Genomic DNA, 21,542 nt, shown 5'->3' with positions numbered 1-21,542 from the left:
GCACTTGGATGTGTTCAATCTCCTGCCCTTGGCCTCTGCCCATCTGTGCAGCCTGGCAAGGTTCCTCTGCAGAGCCTCTCTACCCTCCAGCAGATCAACTCCTGCCCCCAGCTTGGTGTCATCTGCACATTTACTGATGATGGACTCAATGCCCTCATCCAGATCATCAATAAAGATGTTGAAGAGCATGGAGCCCAGCACTGATCCCTGGGGCACACCACTGGTGCCTGGCTGCCAGCTGGCTGTGGCACCATTCACCACCACTCTCTGGGCTCAGCCTCCAGCCAGTTCCTAACCCATTGCAGTGTGCTCCCACCCAAGCCATGGGCTGACAGCTTGGCCAGGAGTTTGCTGTGGGGAACGGTGTCAAAGGCCTTGCTGAGGTCCAGGAAACCTTCTAACGAAGCTGTTTAACCAGTTTGAAAGGAAGAGCTGCTGCTTGGTTGGGTGTCTTGGCCTGGGAGCCCGTGCTTGTGTGTCACTGAGCGCAGTGGGGGCCAGCATCATCAATCCCCTAGGGTGTGCCATGGGGATACCCCCTGCGTTCTGTGCTCAGCCTGTACCGTAGAAGAGCTTGAAGGTTTCCCCCCTGCTGTTCATTGTAAACTTGCTTCTTTTTTGCATTCTGTAATGTGACCCTCTGCCCATGCTCCTTGAACTCTCTATACCGTGGTTGTAAGCTGGACTGTGGCGCAGTCAGGGTTTACCATTGCCTACAGCTTCGTCCTCCTCTTCCTCATCCATACGGAGTGAGGCTTTAGGTTTCTGAGGGAAAGGGGACGGGGAGGACAAGAACGGTGCGGAATTGCTTAGGCTGCGGGACAGAGACGAGATTCGGGCAGCTGTTGGGGTTCTGACAGGACCTGACTCGGGCCACGTTTTGCGGTGGCTGAGGCAATCATCAGTTGTTTGTTTTCCTCCCGAAGCTGGGTGCCGGGCTACGGGGGAAGGAGTGAACGGGGCCGTTCCTCAGGGCCTGGCAGCCGGGGAACACTCGCTCCCGGTCCCTAGGCAGGAAGGCCCTGCCGCAGACGCCTGCCGGGCAGCGGACTGCCAGAGGAGCCACCGGACGCCCGGGCAGGACCCCGGGGGGGGACCCAGCCCCTCCCTGCGCACCCTCCGCGCCGGGGAGGCCGCTCCGGGCCCCGCGCAAGCGCAGTGCCCCAGCGCCGCCCTCATGGCCGCCCTCAAGCACCGGCGGACGGCGCTGGAGCGAGTCGAGAAGTTCCTTTCTGACACCTACTTCACCGACTGCAACCTGCGGGGCAGGTGGGCGACGGGGCCGGGTTTCTTCTGCCTCCCCGGTACCCCCGGGTGCTGGCAGCAAGCGGAGCTCGGCTGGGCTGTGCTGTGCTGGCGGCGCCCGGGCCTCTTCCCCTGTGTCGGGGAGCCTGTGTCCGGCTCCGCCGCCAGCCCCTCAGGGCACCCTGCGCCCCTCGGGTCGCTGCCGGGCTCGGGAGGGTTCAGTGAACACAGCACACACCCCCCTGGCCGGCCTGGAGCTGTGCCGCGGGGTGCTGCTGGCACAGTCGCCTCAGCCCCAGCCCTCCTTGGTGGGGGTGCGCCAACAGAGCCCTTGGGGGTTGTTGCTCAGGGAGCGCCGTGGGGGTGAGCCATACGGTACGGCCGTGCTGAGAAAGCAGGGTGCTCCCTGTCCCACATCCCTCAGGCTGATCCCCGCTGCTCTCGCCTTGTTAATCGAGTCCTGGCCCTCCCCACCCCGCCACAGGCTCTTTGGGGATCGCTGTCCGCTGGCGTCACTCTCCTGCTTCCAGACCCCACGGCGCATCCCATACGAGGAAGCCGTTCGGCAGGAGTTCCGACCTGCTCGAGTGGGAGACTCCTTCGGGCCCACGTGAGTACCGGGCTTCGGTGGGCACGGAGCTTGTGTCTCAAGAGTTAACTTGCAAGTGTAAATCCTCATGAGCTTTCAATGGTGAAGAGATGTGACGATCACAGCATGTTACGGGGTTGGAAGGGACCTCCGGAGATCATCCAGTCCAATCTCCCTCCCTGCCAGAGCAGGAACATAGGTCACCCAGGAACACATCCAGATGGGTCTTGAGAGTCTCCAGAGAAGGAGGCTGCACAACCTCTCTAGGCAGCCTGCTCCAGTGCTCTGACCCTCACAGTAAAGAAGTTCCTCCTCATGTTGAGGTGGAACCTCCTGTGCTGTAGTTTATATCCATTACCCCTTGTCCTGTCACAGAGTGCAACTGAGCAGAGCCTGTCCCCTCCCTCTTGACCCCCAGACCTCAGATATTTATAAACATTTATTAAATCCCCTCTCAGTTTTCTCTTCTCCAGTCTGAAAAGCCCTAGGGCTTTCAGCCTCTCCTTGTAAGGCAGTGCTGCAGTCCCTTCTTAATCCTCATAGCCCTCTGTTGGACTCTTCCCTGCCCAGTGCTTTAGGTAGGTGTCTGCCCAGAAGCCCTTAGGGATATTTAGCAAGGAAACAGACTAATATGTGATTGTTGCCAAGGAGAGCAAAGAGCCTGGTTCATCCATCCTTTCTCCTGAGAACTCCTCATTGTAGTTGTGACCCTGATGCTTGCTTCTGCTTTGTCAGAAGAATGTCTTGTTTCTGTTCCCAGCAGTGCTCAAAGACAGGGTCTCACTGGCTGTTTCTCTGGGTTCACAGGAAGGCCTTGCCTGGGGCCAGCACCACAGGATTTGTGTGCTGCCTTCTGAGCATCTTCACCCACTGGGGCTGCTGTGCCTCCTGCAGCCTGCCCTGGTTGTAAGAGCCATGATAAGAAGAATCAGAGCTCCAGGCATATTGATAAATTGCCCTGTCCCAGGCATAGAATCATAATAAGGTTGGAAGAGACCTCAAAGATCATCAAGTCCAACCTGTCACCCAAGACCTCATGACTACTAAACCATGGCACCAAGTGCCACATCCAATCCCCTCTTGAACACCTCCAGGGATGGGGACTCCACCACCTGGTCTCACTGCCTTCTGGGTTGCTGTAGGGGGTGGAGGAACGGTTTCCCAGGCCTTCTCAGCTGGAAAGAGTGCATCACCCCACTCAGCATGGCTTTGAACTGGCTGTCACATCCCTCATCAGGGACTGACAGTGGTGAGTGCTACAAGTTGGAAGTTTCTCTTAGTCTAAGAGCAACCAGTCAGGTCAGCAGCTCATGGCTAAAAGAAAGTCCAGCACGTTGAAATGGCACAGAACAGGGCTGGCATGTCACAGTCAGCCATGCTGGAGGCCACCTCCAGACAACACCATGTCTGGGGGCAGAGGTTAAAGCAGGTCTGTGTGGACAGGCAGCTTCACTACATCCACATCTACCTCTTGTTCTGTCCCCACTTTAGTTTTCCCATGGAGGCTTGGAGGAAGAGTGGCTTCCCTTGGGAGAAGGTCTCATAGTGGGCTGAGGTCACTGCCTGCTCTCTCTTAGGTGGGAGACTTGCTGGTTTAAAGTGGAGCTGAGCATCCCCCCGGCATGGACGGGGCGGGAAGTGCACCTTGTCTGGGAGAGCGACGGGGAGGGCATGGTGTGGCGAGATGCCCAGCCTGTCCAGGTAAGGAGAATGGAATGGAATGGAGTAGAATAGAAAAGAATTGAATTGACCAGGTTGGAAGAGACCTTTGAGATCATCAAGTCCAACCTATCACCCAACACTATCTAATCAACTAACCCATGGCACCGAGCGCCCCATCAAGTCTCCTCCTGAACACCTCCAGTGATGGTGACTCCACCACCTCCCTGGGCAGCACATTCCAATGGCCAGTCTCTATTTCTATAAAGAACTTCTTCCTAGCATCCAGCCTGAACCTCCCCTGGTGCAGCCTGAGACTGTGTCTTCTTGTTCTGGTGCTGGTTGCCTGGAAGAAGAGACCAACTCCCACCTGGCTACAACCTCCCTTCAGGGAGTTGGAGAGAGCAATGAGGTCTCCTCTGAGCCTCCTCTTCTCCAGGCTAAGCAACCCCAGCTCCCTCAGCCTCTCCTCACAGGGCTGTGCTCCAAACCCCTCCCCAGCTTTGTTGCCTTTCTCTGGACACCTTCCAGCATCTCAACATCTTTCCTAAACTGAGGGGCCCAGAACTGGACACAGGACTCAAGGTGGGGCCTAACCAGTGCTGAGCACAGGGCAGAATGACCTCCCTGCTCCATCTAGGCCAGGATGCCATTGGCCTTCTAGGCTGCCTGGGCACACTGCAGGCTCATGTTCAGCCTACCATTAACCAGTACCCCCAGGTCCCTTTCTGCCTGGCTGCTCTCCAGCTACTCTGACCCCCAGCCTGTAGCACTGCATGGGGAGGCATGGGTAAGGGCTGTGCCAGCTGCTCTGCTGCCTCCCTCTGCAGTGGGGCAGCAGCAGAACCCCAGGCTTTCCTCTGCACAGGAGTGCCTGCGTGTGTTGGGGCAAGTAGAATAACATCTGGACCAGCAGGAGAGAGCCAAGAACCTTTGGAGGTGTAGACAGAGTGGTCATGAACTAAATGGAAAGGGGGATATGTACTGGTAGAGCTGTGTAGCCTCAAGTGCTAATCTCTGAGGCAACAGCAGACCTGTCTTAAACATAGGAGAAACTGCTGTGCATAGGAGGGCAGTGGCTGTAAAGAATCTGATGTGTGGAGCAGGAGAGCTGAGACTGTTCTTGTGGTTTCCATGCTGTGCTGTTGGACCCCAGAGGGCCTGGGGGCTGTTTCCAGGGCCCCACCAGGAGTTAAGATTCTGGTCTACAAACATGTAGCTACTGAAAATCCCTGCCTTAGGCATTAGCAAATCTGCCCTGAAGGATGAGGACGTGTTGGGCCTGAGGTGTGAGTCTCCACTGCTGTCAAGAAGAGTGGGACAGAATCTTGTCCTGTGTGCCAGTGTCAGTCCTGCCTTGGGGTGGTGGAATGGCCCAGGGGACTTTTTGCAGCCCTGTCCTGCTCTGTAGTGGTGTGGGCAGGGTCTGTGTTACTGCTGGGGCAGCAGCAGTTTCCATGCTGTGGGAGGCACTGTCCTACAAGATGTGGGACCAGGCCCCTCCATCCAGTGGGATGTGCCTTGTCCTGCCCAGCCAGCCCTCTGTCATGGACCTCAGCAGACATACACTAAACATGCTGCCTTCTTCTGCAGGGTCTGACCAAGGAAGGTGAGAAGACCAGCTACATCCTGACAAGGAGCCTGAAAGAGTCAGAGCCCCACAGGTAGGTGGGCAGCTTGGCTGGACCCCATCACCACCACTGAGAGAGTTTGGATGAGCTTGAAGCCAAGAGGCTGAGCTATGACATCATTGTGGTGCTCTGGAAAGCCTGTGGTGTTCAGGGGCTCTGTTGTTAGGTCAGGCCAGTCACACCACAGGCTGGAGAATGGACTTTCCTGGCTCCCTGATGGTTTCCCTTTGCTTTGCAGTCTGACCCTGTATGTGGAGCTGGCCTGCAATGGTCTCTTTGGGGCTGGCAAGGGCAGTATGATTGCTCCTCCAGACCCTGACAGGAGGTTCACCCTGAGCAAGGCTGAGCTGGCCATCTTCAACAGAGATGCCTATGAGCTGCTGGTGGATCTGGAAATACTGCTGGACATGGCCCAGGTCTGTGAGCAGTCTTCCCTCTCTCACCCTTTGGACCTTCCACAACTTCATTTTATCTCCTCCTGCTGCTGTCCCATGACCTGTCTCCTCCCACTGGGTAGCCTTGGAGGAGCAAAGGTTTGCTCCTGCTGATTCAGCTCAACTGACAGTCTCTGGAATAGGAGAAGGCTGAGCAGAGAGAAGCCACAGGTGTTTTTTTCCATCTGCCTTCTGCTCCCAAGGCAGGATCTGTTAGACCAAAGCCTCCTGGGGTGGGTGCTTTAGAAAGCACATGAGCAAAGACAGAAGGTTGTGCCTGTGAAGCAGGGACAGCTGCTTACCTGTAGAGCCAGATGTTGGGAGGAGGTAGCAGCTTCTCCCTGAGGCAGGGGTGCCATTCAAGCTGCACCAGAGAATGTGCTGAGCTCCAAGTCAAACTGTTGTCACTTCCAGTTCCTTGGGGAGGAAAACCAGAGGAGTTTCCAGGCACTGTACACTGCCAACCAGATGGTGAACGTGTGTGACGTGGCAGACCCAACCACCTTCCCTGCTGCCCGGGGCCTGGCTGCAGCCATCTTCAGCCAGAGGAATGGAGAGAGCCAGCACACCATCCATGCCCTGGGGCACTGCCACATCGACTCTGGTGAGAGCAGCACAGCCTTCCCTCTCTGCAGGCCTGCCTGTGCTGCCTGAGGGCAGAGCTGGCTGCCTTTGGGCTCCAGACTCTGTGCCCCAAGGGAAGGGAAAGGGACCTTTGCTCTGCCAGGGAAGAGTCTGCCTGGCTTTGCCTTTTGGTGCACTGATGGGGCTGGTGATGAGGGGTGAATGACAGACTGCTGTCTTGGCTTCACCCCTCCATTTCTAGTCCTTGGAGGAGATTCAGTCTCCCCAGAGGCTGTAGTGGGAAGTGGAGGCCCCAGGCCGTGTCGGAGGCCCCAGGCCGTGTCGCTGTCAAGCACTTATCCAAAGGACAGCATTTACATGAGCAGTGTCCCAGGAGGATCCATGAAGGGCAGCACAGCTCCATCCCCATAGGAGCTTGTGCCAGGTGGTAACCACGGTGGGGCCACCTGCCTGTCCCTGCAGCCTGGCTGTGGCCCTACGAGGAGACCGTCCGGAAGTGTGCGCGGAGCTGGGCCACGGTGCTGGGCCTGATGGAGTGCAACCCAGAGCTCACCTTCACCTGCTCCCAGGTGAGTCATCTCCTCCTGCACAGCTCTCCTTCCACCTGCAGCACATTGCTTCTCCAGGAATGGTGGGGGGGGACCACAGAAACCTAGAATTGTTTCAGTTGGAAAAGGCCTCTGAGATCACTAAGTCCAACTGTTGACCTAAGACCACCACGGCCCTTAAAGCCTGCCCCAAATTGCTCTGGCCACAGGGTTTTTGAACACCTCCAGGGGTGGTGACTCCACCACCCTCCCTGGGCAGCCTGTTCCAGCATTTCAGAACCCTTTCAGAGAAGAAGTTTCTTCTAATCTCCAACCTCAGTCTCCTGTGGCACAATTTCAGGCCGTTTCCTCTTGCTCTGAGATGAGGGAGGAGAGGCCAGCCCCCACCTGGCTCCAGCCTCCTTTCAGGGAGCTGTAGAGAGCAATCAAGTCTCCCTTCAGCCTCCTCCAGGCTGAACAGCCCCAGTTGCCTCGAGCACTCCTCCCCAGGCCTGCTCTCCAACCCCTTCAGCAGCTTGGTTGCCCTTTGTGCAGTGGCAGAGAGGAGGGGGGTGTGTGTGGGCCGCAGTGGTGGGAGCTCAGCTGCTCTCCTGCAGGCCCAGCAGCTGGAGTGGGTGCGCAGCTGCTACCCCGGGCTCTACGCACGGATCCAGGACTTCGTGGCCAAGGGGCAGTTCATTCCTGTTGGAGGCACCTGGGTGGAAATGGTGAGGAGCCTGGTGAGCCTGGCTCACTGCACCCCCTCTGCACCATCCCTCTGGGACCAGTCCTGGCACTGGATGGGGAGAGCAGAGCCTTTCCTGAGGCGGTCTGGTTGGTGATGGTTGCTGTCTGCAGTGTCCAGCCTTGCAGCCCTCTCTCCTGCCGGCCCGTTCCTCAAGAAAGGAGCTGTGGTCTGCCCTGGCTGAGCTCTTCGATCTGCTGGGTGGGGATGGCAGTGGGTGGGCATGGGCTGCTCACCGGCTGTCTCTGCTTTTCCCCTCCCCCAAGGACGGGAACCTGCCCAGCGGGGAGTCGATGGTGCGGCAGTTCCTGCAGGGGCAGCGCTTCTTCCAGCAGCAGTTTGGCCGGACCTGCACGGAGGTACTGCCTCTTTCCCAGCACACCTCCTTGCACACCACCTCCTTCTGCCTCTTGCTCTGTGTGAGGGTTTTCTTTCTGGTTCAGCTGCCTCACACAGGCCTGCTTTTTGCAGCTAAAGCCATGAGGAGTGATCTACTCCCCTGTGTCCCATGGCAGTTGGCACAGCCCCAGTCCTGGCTCATGCTGCTTGTAGGTCCCTGGCAGGTATCTCAGGCTGCTCCTTGTCTAGCACATCTCTGCTCTTTGCAAGAAGGCCTGAGAGCCTGACTCCCAAGAAGCCCTCCACAAGCTCAGTCTCGTGGCTCACATGTGTCTCACCTCTCTGTGTGGCTCAGGTGTGTGTGTCTCTCTCTGCTCCCAGTTCTGGCTGCCAGACACCTTTGGCTACTCAGCCCAGCTGCCCCAGCTGATGCGTGGCTGTGGCATCAGGAGGTTCCTCACACAGAAGCTCAGCTGGAACCTGGTGAACTCCTTCCCGGTGAGCTGCACTTCCCAGGGGATGGGCTTTGCAGTTGCTGGAGTCTGTCTTCAGGGCTGGACCTGTGGGTTCAGTTCAGCTGGCACAAGGTCTGCTTCCAGAAGCCACCAGTTTATGTGGTGGCAATGTCCTGCCAGGCTATAAGGGAGTGGAAGGATGTGGTTAGAGATCCTAGCTGGGCCCTGGCTTACAGATCCCTTCTGCTTCCAGAAGGGAAGCTGTAACAGGCTTGCAGGTCTAACAGGGAACAAACCCAAGCTCTGCTCTGCTGTCCCCTACTCTTGTGGCATTCCCTGTCCTTGCACAACTGTCTCCTTGCACCGATCTCTTGGGGCATCCTGCAGCCCCATGGAGTGGAAGCGAAGGCCCAGTTTGAATTCAGTGGAGCTCTGAAGTACCTGTGCCATGTGCACTTCCCTGCTGACAGAGGTGCTGGGCTTTGGGTGTTGGAGAGGACTTGCACAGAAGCTTGGGCTTCTAGTGCATGAGTTCTGTGCTGAGCTGTGCCCTGCACACAGGCGTTTGTGTAGGAGAGGAGCTCGGGAGCCTTAAAACGCTGAGGAAGGGTGAACTGACCTCCTCCTGGGAGCAGCACGACCAGGAAGGTCCTTTTGGGAGCTCCTGGCAGCAATGGGACTGTGCTTTAGCTTTTTGGCACTGTGTGGCACAGGGGCCTGTAGGAGTCACCGTGCTTTCCTTTGGCTCCCCTCCAGCATCACACCTTTCTCTGGGAAGGCATTGATGGCTCTCAGGTCCTCACCCATTTTCCTCCGGGTGACTCCTACGGGATGCACGGCCGAGTGGAGGAGGTGAGTCAGGTTGCCAGGCCTGCACATAAAGTGCAGTGCCAGCCCCTTGGGGCCAGGTCTGAGCTTCCTAGGAGAGAGTGCTTGCCTGGGAAGGGAGCAGCATAGCTGGGTGAAGGCTATTGGGGTGCCTTGCAGTCAACTGCCTGCCTCTGAGGAGTATCTGTGCCAGATCTTGGCAGTTTGGGTTGGGGAAGGGGGTCAGGACTGGGCTTTGCACCCTAAAGGCTGACCTGGCTTTCTTGTGTGGAGCTGTGAGAGCTGAGGCTGGGCACCAAGGGATTGCAGCTGTCCAAAAACCCCTCTAGGTGCTGAAAACAGTGAAGAACAACAAGGACAAAGGACGGGTGAATCACAGTGCTTTCCTCTTTGGCTTTGGAGATGGAGGAGGGGGTCCCACACAGAAGATGCTGGACAGGATGAAGAGAATGAGTGACACAGATGGGCTGCCAAGGTGAGAGGAGAGCCCCTTTCTCTCTCCTTGCAGGAGCACTTGCTTTGAGCCAGGCCTGGTGTTCAGCAGTGCCAAAAAAAAGGCTGTGTGGAGACCAGAGAGCAAGCGGGGTGAGGAGTGGGCTAGGAGGGATGGTCAGGGAGATAAGAGTCTCTCCATCATGAAGAGGACATGGCCTTAGCCTTGGACTGCTTGTGAGCCCCTTGGTGGGGTGAGTGTCCAGCACAGCAGCAGTGCCTGGCAGTCAGTCCCTGCCTTGGGAATGTCCAGTTCTTGGTGGCAGGCAGCCAGAGCAGCATGGAGTGGGAGAGGAGCAGGAGAAAGCTGAGGGGAACACACTTGTGTGTGGTTGGGTTGGGCTTCCCAGGGCCTTGGCTGTGGGGCTGCCACCTGTCTGGTTGAGACATCCCACTGGCTGTGTCACAGCTCCTGGCTCATCACTGTCTGTGTGGCTGTCCCACAGGGTTCAGATCTCCACTCCCGACCAGCTCTTTTCTGCTCTGGAGCAGGAGTCCTCACAGCTCTGCACCTGGGTTGGAGAGCTCTTCCTGGAGCTGCACAATGGTACCTACACCACCCAGGCACAGGTGACTGCATGCATGGGGTGGGAGCTGGTGCCCCTGCCCCCCGGGGACGGTGGCCACACGCAGGTCTCTTTGCTCAGGCAGCTCCGGGCTTCAGTCAGTGCCCTTTAGGCCTCCACAGTGGGAGCCCTTTCAGTGCCCACAGTGGGAGCTACCTTGCAGCCAGGACTCCAAAACTGTCAGGCTTCCTTCAAGGGATGAGGAGGAAGCCTGAACACCACAGGGCCTCCATGGTCAGCAGCTGCCACATCACTCATTGTCGAGCAGAGTTGCAGAGCTTGAGCGAGGGGTCAGGGGCAGGGGAGGCAGGAGAGAGCAGAGGCAGGGGAGGCAGGAGAGAGCAGAGGCAGGAGAGAGCAGAGGCAGGGGAGGGAGGGGAGAGTGGAGGCAGGGGAGAGCAGAGGCAGGGGAGGCAGGAGAGAGCAGAGGCAGGGGAGAGCAGAGGGAGGGGAGGGAGGTGAGAGCAGAGGGAGGGGAGGGAGGCGAGAGTGGAGGCAGGGCAGGCAGGGGAGAGCAGAGGCAGGGCAGGCAGGGGAGAGCAGAGGCAGGGGAGGCAGGGGAGAGCAGAGGGAGGGGAGGGAGGCGAGAGTGGAGGCAGGGCAGGCAGGGGAGAGCGGAGGCAGGGGAGAGCGGAGGCAGGGCAGGCAGGGGAGAGCAGAGGCAGGGGAGAGCGGAGGCAGGGGAGAGCAGAGGCAGGGGAGAGCAGAGGCAGGGGAGAGCAGAAGCAGGGGAGGCAGGGCAGGCAGGGGAGAGCAGAGGCAGGGGAGAGCAGAGGCAGGGCAGGCAGGGGAGAGCAGAGGCAGGGCAGGCAGAGGAGAGCAGAGGCAGCGGAGGCAGGGGAGAGCGGAGGCAGGGGAGAGCAGAGGCAGGGGAGAGCGGAGGCAGGGCAGGCAGGGGAGAGCAGAGGCAGGGGAGAGCAGAAGCAGGGGAGGCAGGGGAGAGCAGAGGCAGGGGAGAGCAGAGGCAGGGCAGGCTGTGTCCTGTGCTTGGAGTTCCGGTTCGAGCAGCGACAAAACCCAACTCGCTGGTAGTGGCAAACTCATTAACCAGCACACAACCAGCTTCCAGGGCTGGAGCTGGGCTTCTGCTTGCTGCTGGTGTGGAGATCCACTCCCAGGCAGCAGCTTCCTTCCCTCCTTGCTCTGACACCAGATCAAGAAGGGGAATCGGGAGTGCGAGCGAATCCTGCACGACGTGGAAGTGCTCAGCAGCTTGGCTGTGGCACGGGGCAGGGCCTTCCAGTATCCTGCCAGCCAGCTGCAGCAGCTGTGGAGGTGAGGGCCTCTGGGAGCACTGGAGGGGGTGGGGAGGCTGGGGACTTCAGTGTGAGAGCTGCCTTGTGCTTGGGGTACTGCTCCTCGTCTCTGCCTGAGCCTGGGTAGAAACCCTTGGGCCTGGGCCACTTGGGCAGCACTGGTGTGGGCAGTTCTTGGGCAGCTTGGTGGGCTGGGCTGGGAGATGGCCACTTATCTCTGAGCCTTCTTAAGCTGGAGACAGAAGGGTGTCTGACCACAGCCTGTTTGGGGTTGAGCTGCCTCTTGAGTGAGCAGGAGAGCAGTTAGGGTGCAGGGACCTTTTCAGAGTCCGTACTGCAGGGCTGTGTGTACACAACTCCTGCCCTAGATCACAGAATCATAGAATGATCTCAAAGGTCATCCAGTTCCAACCCCCCTGCCATGGGCAGGGACACCTCCCACCAGCCCAGCTTGCTCAAGGCCTCATCCAACCTGGCTACTCCAGGGAAGGGGCATCCACAACTTCTCTGGGCCACCTGTTCCAGTGTCTCACCACCCTCCTGAAGAAGAATCTCTTCCTAATCTCCAGTCTCAATCTTCCCTCTTCCAGTTAAAAGCCATTGCCCCTAGTCCTGTCACTACAAGCCCTTGTCAAAAGTACTCCCTGCCCTCCAGCTTCCTTGTAGGATAAATTGATCAGGCTCCACCTGGAAAGTGTTTCAGTGCTTTGCTTCATTCTCCCATTGGAAGATCCCTCCCAAACCTCACTACTCCACTGGCTGGAAGCTTGGCTTCCCTCTTAAGCTTATTCCTCACTCATTTTGACTTGTCTGAACTTGTGCAGTACTGTACCTGGATAGCCCTGAGGGTTAAAAAAAGGTACCTCTTGCACCCTGAGGCTGTGGCTTATTAAAATGGCAGTTGGCAAGTCCTGAGCATCTTCCCAGAGAGGGATGTAAAGGGTGCTACAGAAACGATCCAGGGAGGTAAGGAACAGTTACTAAGTTTGTCCATCATGCAGGCAGGGCTGAGCAAACCAGAACAAATCTGCTGCTCCCCTCTGCTTCCCACCTGGTTTCTGTTCTCTGGTTTTAGGTTGTTGCTGCTCAATCAGTTCCATGATGTTTTGCCAGGCAGCTGTATCCAGCTGGTGGTCGAGGATGCCCTGCAGTACTACACAGGTGAGCAGGGAGTTCGGCATGGAGGACACTCCTCTGTTTGTTCCAGCCTGGTGGGGCTGCAGAGGTGTCAGTGCTGGGCTGCCAGGTGCTGTGGGTGTGCAAGCAGTGTCTGCAGCACTGCTAACTCCACAGGGAGTTGTTAGACAAAGGATTCAAATCCATCCCCAGTTTAGGGAATTCTCTGCCAAGATAAGAGCCCAGCCAAGGTTTGCCCCTCCCTGCCCACAGGCCCTGGCAGGAGCTTTACTTCAGTATAGAATCAGAGAATTGTCAGGGTTGGAAGGGACCTCAAGGGTCATCCAACCCCCCTGCCATGGGCAGGGACACCTCACACCACAGCAGGTTGCTCACAGCCACCTCCAGCCTGGCCTTCAAAACCTCCAGGGATGAGGCTTCCACCACCTCCCTGGGCAACCTGTGCCAGTCTCTCACCACCCTCCTGGGGAAGACCTTCTTCCTCACATCCAGTCTGAATCTCCCCACTTCTAGTTTTGCTCCATTCCCCTCAGCCCTGTCACTCCCTGACACCCTCAAAAGTCCCTCCCCAGCTTTCTTGCAGCCCCCTGCAGACACTGGAAGGCCCCAAGAAGGTCTCCTGGGAGCCTTCTCCTCTCCAGACTGAGCAGCCCCAACTCTGTCAGGCTGAGCCCCAGAGTTTTCCAGCTGTGCTGGCACAGCTCTTTGTCATCTCATACCAACCAAGTTAAGAATGATGCTAAACCTCAGTTACTAGCAGACACAGCTCCTCAGTGCTGGTAGCTACCTTGCACAGGAGTGCCAGAGGCTCAGGTGGCAGCTCAGGGACACTTTTCTTGTCGCTCAGAGATCCGCAGGGCCGGAGCCAGGCTGCAGGAGGAAGCTGTGCAGTCCTTGTGCGAGGAGCTGCTGCAGCCTGAGGCTGGCAGTGCCCACAGCAGCCTGGTGCTGAACACTTTGCCCTGGGAACGCACTGAGGTGATCTCCAGGACTGGGCCAGACGGAAGGGACGCTTTAGGTACGTGGAACCGGCGCGTAGCTGGGGTGTCAGAGCAGCTTCCAGGGGCAGAGGCAGCTGCCAAAGAGCAACCTTGCCTCTGCCTGCCCTGGGGAGGGTTTAGGGACTTGGCAAATCACTCCCTGGGACTCTGTCCCACTTCAAGTTGTGCCTGAACTGTGGATGGAGAAGAGGAGGCTATGAGAGGAGGTGGTAGGTCTGACATGAGCACAGTGGGGCTCAGGGTTAGGTCTGGGGGAGATGCTGGAACAGAAGCTCTTTGCTTTGCAGCTCTGGTGACGGTCCCCAGCATGGGCTATGCTCTAGTGAGGGAGCCATTGCTGCCCCCTCAGCCTGTGGCAGTCAGGAAGCTGGTAAGCACAGTGGCAGTTGTCCTCACCTTGGTGTCCCCTGCCTCAGAGCTTGACTGGGAGAAATCCAAGGAATCCAGGAGGCAGCAGCTAGACTTGCAACCGGGGCACTCAGCTCCTGCAGCTGTGGGTCTCTGCAGTCTGCTTCTGTCCTTTCCCCCAAGGAGGATGGCTCCATCACCATGGAAAATGGGCTGATTGCAGTCTGCCTGGACAGGATGGGGCACCTCACCTCCCTTCAGCTGGTGGGCTCCCAGAGGTACATCTCTCATCCAGTTACTGCAGCTGGGCTCCTCAGCTCGCTCTCGAGTTGCCTTCTTGCTCTGCATCCTTCTCCACTGCCAGTTCTGATACTGGTGAGGGGCCTGGGGAACAGGTTTTATGAGGAGCAGCTGAGGGAACTGGGCTTGTTCTGTCTGGAGAAAAGAAGGCTGAGGGGAGACCTCATTGCTGTCTACAGCTGCCTGAAAGGAAGTTGCAGTGAGGTGGGGGTTGGCCTCTTCTCCCTAGCATCAGGTGATAGAGTGAGGCCTCAGGTTGTACCGGGGGAGGTTTAGGATAGATACTAGGAAAAGTTTCTTTGCTGAGGGTGTGGTCAGGGATTGGAACAGTCTGCCCAGGGAGGTGGTGGGGTCACCATCCCTGGAGGCTTTCCAGCACCCTGTGGCCATGGCAGCTGGGGAGGTGGTTTGATGGCCATGGTGGTGCTGGGTTGATGGTTGGACTCAGTGATCTTTGAGGTCTTTCCCAAGCAAAGCAGTTCTGTGATTCTGCAAGGGGTTTTTTTTTTTGTTCCACTTTGTTGCAGAGAGTCAGTCCCAGATGGCTGCTATGCCAACCAGTTTGCACTCTTTGATGATGTTCCTCTGTACTGGGATGCCTGGGATGTGATGGATTACCACTTGGAAACCAGGTAGAGGAGCAGCGCGTGCAGCCCTCGGATTTAGGCTTGGGGGTCCTTGCCTCCCTGGGGTTTGGGCACCTCTAGCTACTGAGCTGAGACCAGCTCTGCCTTTATCCCTTTAGGAAGCCAGTGAGCAAGCTGCTGAAGCCTCTGGAAGTCAGCCTGGCTGGGGGCCTGCAGGGCAGTGCCAGCTTCTCTCTGCAGGTCGGGGAGGGCAGCACCTTGACCCAGGATGTCATCCTGGATGCCTCGTGCCCCTACCTCCGCTTCCAGACCCAGGTTAGGCCAGCAGCTGCTGTACCATACAGACATCTGTCCCCCCCAGGCTGGGCCCTGGGGAGCTGAACCTCAGGCCTAAATGACATTCCCCTTCCTGTTTCCATCCCTGGAGCTTCCTCTGCCTTAGGGGTGGGAGTCCCGAGGGATGAAGCTGGAAGAGAAACCCACCAGTTACCTGTGATCAGGCTCTGGTGTGGTTTCATTGTAGCTGGTCCAGTGGTGAGCTGGCTGCAGCACACTGGGGAAGGAGAAGGGCAGCCTCTGCCTGACAGTCTGCCATGGTCATGTTGCCACATAGAGTCTTGAGAAGACTGAGAGGGGATCTGATCAATGCCTATCAATATCTGAGGGGAAGGGGCCAAGCTCTTTTTGGTGGTGTGCAGACAGGGGGCAATGGATACCAACTTGAGCACAGCAGGCTTCACCTCAACATGAGGAGAAACTTCTTTACACTGAGGGTGCTGGAGGCCTGGAGCAGGCTGCCCAGAGAGGTTGTGGAGTCTCCTTCTGTGGAGACTTTCCAAGCCCACCTGGCCACATTCCCTGTGTGGCCTACCCTAGGGTGATTCTGCTCTGGGCAGGGGGTTGGGCTCGATGAGGTCCCTTCCAACCTCTACAGGTCATCTTGAGTGCAGTCACACAGCACTTACAGGATGGCCAAGGGCTCAGGCCCAGCCAGCATGGATTTAGGAAGGGCAGGTCCTGCCTCACCAACCTGATCTCCTTTTATGATCAGGTGACTGCCTGGTGGCTGTGGGGCAGGCTGTGGATGGAGTCTACTTGGACCTCAGCAAGGCCTTTGACACTCTCCCCCATAGCAAACTCCTGGCCAAGCTGTCAGCCCATGGCTTGGGTGGGAGCACACTGCGATGGGTTAGGAACTGGCTGGAGGCTGAGCCCAGAGAGTGGTGGTGAATGGTGCCACAGCCAGCTGGCAGCCAGGCACCAGTGGTGTGCCCCAGGGAGCAGTGCTGGGCCCCATGCGCTTTAACATCTTTATTGATGATCTGGATGAGGGCATTGAGACCATCATCAATAAATGTGCAGATGACACCAAGCTGGGGGCAGCAGTTGACCTGCTGGAGGGTGGAGAGGCTCTGCAGAGGGACCTCGACAGGCTGGGCAGATGGGCAGAGTCCAAGGGCAGGAGATTGAACACAACCAAGTGCCAGATTCAAGTGGCCAGATTGGCCACAACAACCCCAGGCAGAGCTACAGGCTGGGGTCAGAGTGGCTGGAGAGCAGTCAGGTGGAAAGGGACCTGGGGGTGCTGGTTGATGGTAGGCTGAACATGAGGCTACAATGTGCCCAGGCAGCCAGGAGGGCCACTGGCATCCTGGCCTGCATCAGGAACAGTGTGGCCAGCAGGAGCAGGGAGGTCATTCTGCCCCTGTACACTGCACTGGTTAGGCCACACCTTGAGTCCTGTGTCCAGTTCTGGGCTCCTCAGTTTAGGAAGGAGGTTGACTTGCTGGAAGGTGTCCAGAGAAGAGCAATGAAGTTGGTGAGGGGCTTGGAGCACAGCCCTGTGAGGAGAGGCTGAGGGAGCTGGGGTTGCTTAGCCTGGAGAAGAGGAGACTCGGGGGTGACTTTATTGCTCTCTACAACTACCTGAAGGGAGGTTGTAGACAGGCAGAGGTTGGTCTCTTCTCCCAGGCAGCCAGCACCAGAACAAGAGGACACAGTCTCAGGCTGCACCAGGGGGGGGTTAGGCTGGAGGGTAGGAAGAAGTTCTATACAGAGAGAGTGACTGCCCATTGGAATGGGCTGCCCAGGGAGGTGGTGGAGTCACCATCACTGGAGGTGTTCAGGAGGAGACTGGATGGGGTGCTTGGTGCCATGGGTTAGTTGATTAGGTGGGTTGGGTTGGATGATAGGTTGGATTCAATGATCGTGAAGGTCTCTTCCAACCTGGTGTGGTCTATTCTATTCTATTCTATTCTATTCTATTCTATTCTCTCCCATTCTGTGATTCTGTGCTTTAGGTTGAGTGGAAGGAGGCCCACAAGTTCCTGAAGGTGGAGTTCCCCGTGCAGGTCCGAAGCCCAGAGGCCACTTACGAGATCCAGTTCGGCCACCTGCAGAGGCCGACGCACCGGAACACGTCCTGGGACTGGGCTCGATTCGAGGTGAGAGGCCGGGCTGGGGCTGCTCCCCCCCGTGGTGTGGCTGCTGTTGTTCCCTGTGCTGAAGGTGTCCCTGGCTCCCTCCTGCAGGTGTGGGCTCACAAGTGGCTGGATCTGTCCGAGCACGGCTTTGGGGTGGCCCTGCTGAACGACTGCAAACACGGAGCGGCAGCCCACGGGAACCGCCTCAGCCTCTCGCTGTGAGCCGGCCTCGGGGGCAGGAGCTGCAGGGCTTGCTTGCCTTCTGAGCAGAGTGGCGAGTGGAGGCAGTGCCTGGCCTCAAGTGTGTTAGGCTGGCTGTCCTGGGAGGACTTCAGGCTGGCTTGTGCAGTTGGTTAAGCTGGTGTGCTTCCCAGGCATTGTGCTCACAGACATTCCAAAGAGAGCAGGTCCACGTTTGCCCCAAGTAGCTTTCCTGTTGTTGCTCAGGAGAGGAGGCTTAAGGAGATGGAAAGCAGAGTGATGTTATGGATGCATACAAAGCTGAGTGAAACTCCACCATCTTGGGGACCTGCTTGGTCACAGCAACCCCATGAACTCCAGGCTTGGGGCAGAGGGGCAAGAAAGCTGCCCAGCAAAGACCTGGGGGTGTTGGTCTGCAGCTAGTTGAAGATGAGCCAGTGGTGTGCCCAGGTGGCCAAGACCAAAGCAGGGATTGTGCCCCTGTGCTCAGCACTGGTGAGGCCACACCTTGAGAACTGGGTTCAGTTTTGGGCCACTCACTCCAAGAAGGACATTGAGGGGCTGAAGTGAGTCCAGGGAAGAGCAACAAAGCTGGGGAAGGGTCTGGAGAACAGGGCTGGTGAGGAGCAGCTGAGGGAACTGGGGGTGTTGACAGCCTGGGGAAAGAGGCTGAGGGCAGACCTTACTGCTCTCTATAACTCCCTGAAAGGAGGCTGGAGCCAGGTGGGAGTTGGTCTCTTCTCCCAAGGAACAAGTGAGGGGACAAGAGGAAATGGCCTCAAGTTGCACCAGGGGAGGTTTAGGTCGGACAGTAGAAGAAACTTCTTCCCTGAAGGGGTTCTCAAACACTGGAGCAGGCTGCCCAGGGAGGTGGATGAATCCCCATCCCTAGAGGGGTTTGACAGAGGCAGAGATGTGGTGCTGAGGGTCAGGGTTTAGCACCAGCCTTGGGAGAGTTAGAGAATGGCTGGACTCTGCTCTGAAAGGTCTTTTCCAACCACAGTGAGTCCATGCTGCCACGTTTCAGTTGGACTCCAGCAGCCAGGAAAGCAGCCTTCACGTTTGTGTGCCTTCAGGGTGCTGCTGCCAGACACCAGCAGCCTGTGGGATTCCAGCCTCAGGGCCCAGCCTGGAGCTAGTGGTGGCAGGCAGTTGTCTTGTCACAGCTCCTCTGGCTCTGTGCTGGCTGATGGAAGGTGCTGCTGAGACACCAGCTTCACCTACTTCTTGTTGCCTTAGGCTGAGAGCACCCAAGTCCCCTGATGCCACGGCAGACATCGGGCACCACCGCTTCACCTACGCTGTGCTGCCTCACCGGGGTGAGTGATGGCTACGAGGGGTAGGTGCCCTGTGGGGGCACACAGGGTGGAGGATGCTCCACTGAGCCCTGGCATGTCTCTGGCTCTGTGTGTGTAGAGGCTCTCTTAGAAGTTCTGGTCTTGCAGGTTCCTTCCAGGATGCTGGTGTGATCCAGCATGCCTACAACTTGAATTTCCCCCTCCACGTGGTGCCAGCCAGCTGTGCCCAGTGCCCAGCCTGGAGTGCCTTCTCTGTCAGCTCCCCTGCTGTGGTGCTGGAGGCTGTCAAGCAGGCAAGTCCCCAGGGCAGGGCAGGGGGGTCAGGCTGTGGTTGCTGCAGGTGGCTTGGCTTGTGTTGGGCGGCAGGCAGGCTCAGCTGGGTGGAAACAGTGAGCTCTCTGGTTTGTGTGTCCTGCTCTAGGTGAGGACAGGGCAGGTTGGCAGCCCTCTGCCTGCCCAGGCAGGGCCACTGACAGCAGGGGGTGTGGTAGTGTCCCTGTCTGTACCTGGGTACTGCAGCCACAGTCATCAGTCAGGTCAGGCAGCTGGGTGCAGGCAGGCAGAAGCACTCAGCCACCATGGCTGGGGCTGGGCTGTACCCCGAGGTGCAGGAGAGGAGGAGCCTGCCTCACTCCTGCATGCCCCCATGGCTGGGGCTGGGCTGTACCCCGAGGTGCAGGAGAGGAGGAGCCTGCCTCACTCCTGCATGCCCCCATGGCTGGGGCTGGGCTGTACCCCGAGGTGCAGGAGAGGAGGAGCCTGCCTCACTCCTGGCTGTCCCCAAGGCTGGGGCTGGGCTGTACCCCGAGGTGCTGGAGAGGAGGAGCCTGCCTCACTCCTGGCTGTCCCCATGGCTGGGGCTGGGCTGTACCCCGAGGTGCAGGAGAGGAGGAGCCTGCCTCACTCCTGGCTGTCCCCATGGCTGGGGCTGGGCTGTACCCCGAGGTGCAGGAGAGGAGGAGCCTGCCTCACTCCTGGCTGTCCCCAAGGCTGGGGCTGGGCTGTACCCTGAGGTGCAGGAGGAGAGGAGCCTGCCTCACTCCTGGATGCCCCCATGGCTGGGGCTGGGCTGTACCCCGAGGTGCAGGAGAGGAGGAGCCTGCCTCACTCCTGGCTGTCCCCAAGGCTGGGGCTGGGCTGTACCCCGAGGTGCAGGAGGGGAGGAGCCTGCCTCACTCCTGGATGCCCCCAAGGCTGGGGCTGGGCTGTACCCCGAGGTGCAGGAGAGGAGGAGCCTGGCTCACTCCTGGATGCCCCCATGGCTGGGGCTGGGCTGTACCCCGAGGTGCAGGAGAGGAGGAGCCTGGCTCACTCCTGGCTGTCCCCAAGGCTGGGGCTGGGCTGTACCCCGAGGTGCAGGAGGGGAGGAGCCTGGCTCACTCCTGGATGCCCCCATGGCTGGGGCTGGGCTGTACCCCGAGGTGCAGGAGGGGAGGAGCCTGCCTCACTCCTGGCTGTCCCCAAGGCTGAGGACAGGTCTGACGCTCTGGTGGTTCGTCTGTACGAGGCTCACGGCAGCACCGTCAGCGCCTGGCTCCAGACCTCCTTCCCCGTTCAGGAGGCGATGCTGTAAGTCCATGCTGGAGGGCTGGGCACTCTTGGTGGTGGAGATGAGTAACTTCAGCCTCACCTGCTGCTTTCTTCCCCAGCTGTGACCTCCTGGAGCAGCCAGCTGCAGAGGGCCGCCTGCCACTGGAGCCGCAGGGCGTGAGGCTCTCCTTCACACCCTTCCGTGTGCTCTCTGTCCTGCTGGTCTTGAGGCACTGACACACTCCACCACCCTTCCTGATGCTCTGCCACCCTGGACCAGCGCTGTGAGCTTCCCCCATCCCAAGAGCTGTGCAAGAAGGTGGTCCCAGAGAAGGGCAGAGCCCTCCCCTCACCATCAGAGAGCAGTGCTCAAGAGCCACCACGGTCAGCTGCCCGCTGCCTAAGCAGGGCAGGAGGGCCTGAGCCAGTTCCTAGCTTGCTGAAGCCTGGGTAAGGTTGTGGGGCAGGCTGGCTGACTCCATAGAGGCTGTGCTCCAGCTTCAGGGAGGCTTGGGGAGCAGCAGCTTTCCACCATGCCTCCTGTGTCTTGTCCAGAGCCAGCAGTGAGTGCAGACACACTCACTGGGCCATTGCCCTGCTCTCTTCCCCTGCCTCTTGCTCTGTGAATAAACAAAGTGACAGCAAACCAAGCTCCAGCTGCTTGCCTTTTGATTTCCACATCCCTGCACTGACTGGTTCCCAGTGGTGCCCAGTGACAGGACAAGGGGCAGTGGGCACAAACTTGAACACAGGGAAGTTCCTTCTGAACATGAGGAGGACCTTCAAGGGTGACAGAGCCCTGGAACAGGCTGCCCAGAGAGGTGGTGGAGTCTCCATCTGTGGAGCCATGCAAAACCCACCTGAACAGGTTCCTGGGTGATCTGCCTGAGGTGATCCTGCTGTGGCAGGGGGCTTGGCCTGGAAGATCTCTAGAGGTCCCTTCCAACCCCTATCATTCTGTGATCTGCCTCCTCCCAGGGACTGCTGTAGCTGCTGATCCTCCTCAGCAGGATCTGCCTCCTGGGGCTGGGCAGACAAAGCTCATCTTTATTTTTTGGGGGGTGGAAGTGGAGGGGAAGCCTGCTCCAGCCCACGTGGGGATGAGAGTGGGCACAAAAGGGTTGCCCTTAGCACAAAACCAGGTGTGCAGGGGTTTCTACACAAAATACTTTATTAGCCAGCTAAAAACAGTGAGCCAGGCAGCAAAGCAGAGAGGGGAAGGAAGAGGGAATCCCACTTCCAGGCAGAGGGAAGGGTCAGAGTCCAGCACAATGTGTGGCCTTTCTCTCTCTCAGATGCCTAGGGGGAGCAGGAGGATGCTGGATAGATCAGCCCCATCACCAAGCACAGCTTCTCCCCACCCTGC

At 58.3% G+C, this 21,542-nt stretch overlaps 1 protein-coding gene across 1 annotated transcript; it reads left to right on the top strand.

Annotated features, from left to right (window-relative positions):
* Positions 1-1,160: 1,160 nt before the first annotated feature.
* MAN2C1 (mannosidase alpha class 2C member 1) lies at positions 1,161-20,814 on the top strand. Its single transcript, XM_054169011.1, has 26 exons — positions 1,161-1,269; positions 1,730-1,855; positions 3,412-3,535; positions 5,087-5,157; positions 5,363-5,540; positions 5,973-6,162; positions 6,606-6,712; positions 7,288-7,398; positions 7,682-7,774; positions 8,136-8,252; positions 8,966-9,061; positions 9,367-9,512; positions 9,976-10,099; positions 11,249-11,370; positions 12,427-12,512; positions 13,336-13,506; positions 13,777-13,859; positions 14,021-14,115; positions 14,665-14,769; positions 14,883-15,039; positions 17,025-17,168; positions 17,256-17,365; positions 18,588-18,667; positions 18,794-18,939; positions 20,112-20,215; positions 20,296-20,814. The coding sequence occupies exons 1-26, from the start codon at positions 1,178-1,180 to the stop codon at positions 20,411-20,413; spliced, it is 3,096 nt and encodes a 1,031-aa protein (XP_054024986.1). The 5' UTR covers positions 1,161-1,177; the 3' UTR covers positions 20,414-20,814.
* The last annotated feature ends 728 nt before the right edge of the window (positions 20,815-21,542 follow it).

The sequence above is a fragment of the Dryobates pubescens genome, chromosome 17 (assembly GCF_014839835.1).
Source record: "Dryobates pubescens isolate bDryPub1 chromosome 17, bDryPub1.pri, whole genome shotgun sequence".
In the NCBI taxonomy this organism is placed as follows: Eukaryota; Metazoa; Chordata; class Aves; order Piciformes; family Picidae; genus Dryobates; species Dryobates pubescens.
The sequence above is the reverse complement of the archived record's forward strand: the minus strand, read 5'-3'. Positions and strand labels throughout refer to the sequence as shown.